This window comes from Gavialis gangeticus, unplaced genomic scaffold, assembly GCF_001723915.1.
Source record: "Gavialis gangeticus isolate Ggan-Ray unplaced genomic scaffold, GavGan_comp1, whole genome shotgun sequence".
In the NCBI taxonomy this organism is placed as follows: Eukaryota; Metazoa; Chordata; order Crocodylia; family Gavialidae; genus Gavialis; species Gavialis gangeticus.
In genome coordinates this window covers 126,611,710-126,616,042 of record NW_017729022.1, presented here as the reverse complement: position 1 = coordinate 126,616,042, position 4,333 = coordinate 126,611,710, and the positions used below count along the sequence as shown (strand labels likewise).

Sequence of the window (4,333 nt, the reverse complement as noted above, 5' to 3'; positions counted from 1 at the left end):
GGTAAAGCAGGGGAACCCCAGCAGCCAGTGCCTTGCTTCTGTGAAATGCTGTCAGTATACCCTCCGGAGATCCCAGTTAGAGGTAACATTTCCGCCTGACCCCAAATACGGGGATCGGTCCGACCCCCAGTGGAGGGGCAAGCCCCTCTCACCAGGAGCACTGGCACACCCCGAAGTCCCCAGCTTTGGCTGCAGCCAACACCTGGTGCCTCTGAGGAAGGGCGCGTGAGCCCGAGAGCTTTCAAATAACCCTAGGCGCGGCGGAGCAAGGCCTCTTGGCTGCGCATGCGTGACCCACAACGAGCGTGCACAGGGCGGCGCGGCCCCCTCCCTTCCTACCCCGGAAGCCTTTCCACGTTTCCTCGCCTCGGGTTGGCTGCACTGCTCGGCCAGTAGGCTCCGCCGTTGTTGGCGAGTGGGCGCTAAGGGGCGAGGGCAAGATGAACGGCGCTCAAGCTCAGGCGTGGAGCAGGCGCTTTGCCACCATGTACGTGCTGGGCTCAGGGAGTCTGCTGGGCTGCGCCGTCTGCTACGACAGGTTGAGCGGCGAAGGCAACTTGCACCAGAGGCAGCCTAACAATGCGAGCCGCCTCCTCACCCGCCCTGGTGGTACGCATGCGCAGTGGGGAGAGGTGGTTTTTTTTCCGGGAGGTCCTTTCCCACGCGTACGCAATAGGAAGACTCCCGCCTTGCCCAGCGCGTGGGTGATGGGGGTGGGGCGTTCTGTGCTCATACCTCTCACGGGCTTTTGGGCACGTGTGTGCTAGGCGCGGGGCGGGGAATGGGGGTGGGTTGTATTTTCCTTTTTAAAAGCTTTTCTGCCCTGTAGCTTTACCACTTGGACAGCAGGCAGAGTCCCTCAGCTGCAGTAAAGGCAAGATCAGGAGTCGGGGCTGGTTGTTGCCTTCTCATCCTCCTAAGCCACCATTGGCCTAGGTCAGGGCTGCTCAACCTCTAGCCCGCTGGCCCAGTGTGGCCTGCGAACCTTGGCATCCCCTGTGGGTTGGCAAACTTGGCAGTGAGGAGCGATGGAAGGGCTATGTGCCTGGATCCAGCCTTGCCGGGGCCATGCGGGATTAGGGCCAGGCCCTGTTCCTGGCCCAGTCCTCCCCATTTCTAGCATGTGTCCAGGTTGGGGTTGCTCTGCCCTGTCCCTGTCCCTGTCCCACACAGACAGATGGGCTGCACACGCCCTGCAGCCAGCTCAGTTCCCATTGACTGCTTCCAGTCTGTGCAAGGACTTAGTGCTACCCATCTGCAGGGTGAAAAGGTTGGGCACCACTGGTCTAGGTCTTTATGAACAGACACCTCAGTAGTTAGCCCAAGCTAAACTCAACAGAGTAGCTCTGACAAGGCAATAAGGAGGATTGTGTATGCTGCTAGTTTAGGGCTTTGGAGGTGAGAGTGCCGGGGACAAGAGTGACCTTGTGAAAAGGAATGCCGCTTTACTCCCTTGACTAGGAAAACCTGTATGCAAATTTGCTCAGGTCCCTGGGTTACGCTGCAGTGTAGACGTGTTCCAATTAATCCGTTTCCCAACGTTGGGATGTATGAGGGTTTCAGAAATGAGTAGCAATTTTGAAATAAAACTGTTTTGGGTGTAACGATCATTAACTAGTCTAGGTCTTCATCGTTTCTCTACGTAGTTGTAAACGCTGGGTGCGTTTGCCAGTAGCCACCATTAGTATTCCTCAGTGTGCACAAAATGGGTTTTATGTTAAACATACCATTACATTTCTGAAACACCCTTGTAGATAACCACAAAAACTGAATAGAAATGTAGCTACTCAGATACTCTGATAATATGAGCAATGATGAAATGGAAAATGTATGGGTGGAACTTTCTCACTATAAAGGATTGACTTGTTTTGTTTTGTTTTTTTAATTTTAGTTCCGCGAAATCCAAACATCAGGCAAGAAGAACATCATTATGTAAACTGGCTGGGCATGCCTGTAACAACAGCCGTGGTCTATGAAGAAAGACCTAAACGTTTTTGGCATTTGAAAGCGTTCTTTAACGGTACGGATGACTCTGACCCAGAGAAGTAATGGATTCTAGCTGAAGAACAGATTTTGCCCCCGTTTGCTGTTAAAGTCAAGAGCTTCACATCTCAAATAATAAATTTAAATATAGCAAATCTCTTCAACTCCCTTTAAACCATTGCCTGAGAGTGTCTCTGTAAATATTAATGTGATTACATAAGAAGTTTCTAAACTAGTTTTGATTTTAATGAATTTACATGCCACATTGCATCTAGTAGATTAGTATGGTTGTACTTGTTACATGTAGAGAGGCACTGAGAACAGTAGCTCGGAGGGAATAAGAAATCACCTACACTACTAGTTTAGAGCAGGGGTACTCAGCTTGCATTCCATGGGCCAGACTTGGTCTGTGGCATCATGTCATGTGGCTGGCGGGGCTCCTCAGTGGTCTGGAAGCTTGGCAGTGGGGGAGTGGTGCTACTGTTCTCCTGCTGATAACCTCCAGGTCTATGTGGATCCCCAGGCCCTGTGCACTGGGTATGGCACCTGATCCCAATGCAGAGGGCCTGGTGGGGGCAGTGCTGGGCCCCAGGGCCCAATGCTGGTGTGGTGAGCTGGTAGGGAATGGCACCAGGCTTCCACAATTCCCTTTTGGCATGGGAGGGGGCTGTGTGGGGCCCTAGCACCCAATCCCAGCATGCAGGGGTAGAGAAGGGGTTGTACAGGGCCCCTGGGGCCCGATCCTGTGTGGTGGGAGGGGTTGCTGCTGAGTCCTTGGACCCAATCAAGGTGGGAGGAGGTGTTGCTTGGCCCCTGGAACCCAATCGTGCCATGCAGGGGGCAGTGTTAGGCCCCCAGGACCCAATCATGGTGTATAGGGCAAGGAAGGGATGGTGCCAGGCTCCAAGGTCTGCTCCAGCCCACACATGGGGGCCCCATGCCGGTCATCTGCCTCATGGGGCCAAACGGTAACATCCCTGGCTTAGGGCTTTGAATGACAGTGCCTTATGTGGTAGGTGCTCTTCTGAAAGTGATTGCTGTTTTACTTCCTTAACTAATGAGCAAGTCAGTGTTTAAACCTAGCAATTAAAATGGAAATTAATCCTTGTAAGAAGATAGAAATCTAAGCTTACAAAAAATTGAGCAACAAAATGCATGCACCTTGACATGAGTGAGCAACACCAAGTGCTTCCTCCTCCTCTTTGTGAAGGACTGGGGCTAAAAATGCAAAAATTCCAGTACTTACTATATAGTATGATAAAAAGAAGTAGTTTCCTTGGTTCGTGACTTGCTTGTTCTAGCACCAGATCACTTACCTGCAGTATGGTAGTTTGTTTCTAGTGTATAAAAGTGTAATTGCTTTAGCAATAAGTTTAAGTGTGCACTCCATCTGAAAAGTGACTTAAGAATTGCCACAGCTTGTTCCACAGCTCTGCTCGTGTTGTATTCAGGATTTTTTACCTATTGCTTGGTGTATCAATTCAGGGGCGGGGAATTATGGCAGGCAGAGAGCTGGAATGTCTGCTGGAACAGGTGTGCTGGAGGAGGGGAGAGGTTCTGTTTGCCTGATCCAGCCCACGGACCAGCTCCATGTCACCCATGTAGCCTGCAGGGAATGAATGAGTTTGACACTCGTAGCTTAAATCTCAAGTTAACCTCTAATAACAAGCTTCCATTTTCTGATTGCTTATCAATGTAGTTTGGCTTGGTTATGTTGTGTTTGGGGGTGATCAGTAGAATGGAAAGATTATCATTTGACTTTCAGAGCAGAGCAGGGTTTTTCAGGAGTAGCAGTTCGGAGGTAGTTGCCTTACAGAATTATAGCACCTGTTATGGAAATTGGAGAATGGAAAAAAGACAGTAGGAATGCCATAATTAGGCAAATACTCTTGACTGCTTTTTTTTCAGGAAACAAGCCGTTAGCCTATCTTAAATACTGCAGGGGTATACACCAGAGAATATTAAAAACATGAGGTCTCGAGAGGTTTTGTGCTTACCCAGCTAGTCCTATAATTCAGAGCCTAAGTTCACGTTAGCTGTGATGCTGACCCAGAATTACTGCTTTTTATTGCAAATAGGCATTGCTTAAAATAAAATAGTACTAGTTCCTGAAAAAGCCATGGCTTGATCTGTATTTCGCACGTGGCACGAAACAAACAAAAAGAAAAGAACAGCAACATGTTTAGGGAAAGGAAGGCCTTCAAAAGGCGTTACAAAGACTAGCAAGTAGTTGAAGATTTCCATAGCACATAATAAGGCTTATTCACGATCACCATCAGCTGCTTTCATGTAACTGCAGGTAAGAGAACTCCATGAATGGATTATATTTCAGAGTAAACAAAAAAAAAAA

The 4,333-nt window shown here is 49.2% G+C and overlaps 1 protein-coding gene across 1 annotated transcript in view; it reads left to right on the top strand.

Annotated features, from left to right (window-relative positions):
* The first annotated feature begins 276 nt into the window (after positions 1-276).
* DTD1 (D-tyrosyl-tRNA deacylase 1) overlaps positions 277-4,333 on the top strand; it is a 33,485-nt gene continuing 29,428 nt past the window's right edge. Inside the window, exon 1 of the mRNA XM_019515874.1 lies at positions 277-578. Within this exon, the coding sequence (XP_019371419.1) occupies positions 441-578 (138 nt within the window). The 5' untranslated portion in view covers positions 277-440. The remainder of the gene's footprint in view (positions 579-4,333) is intronic.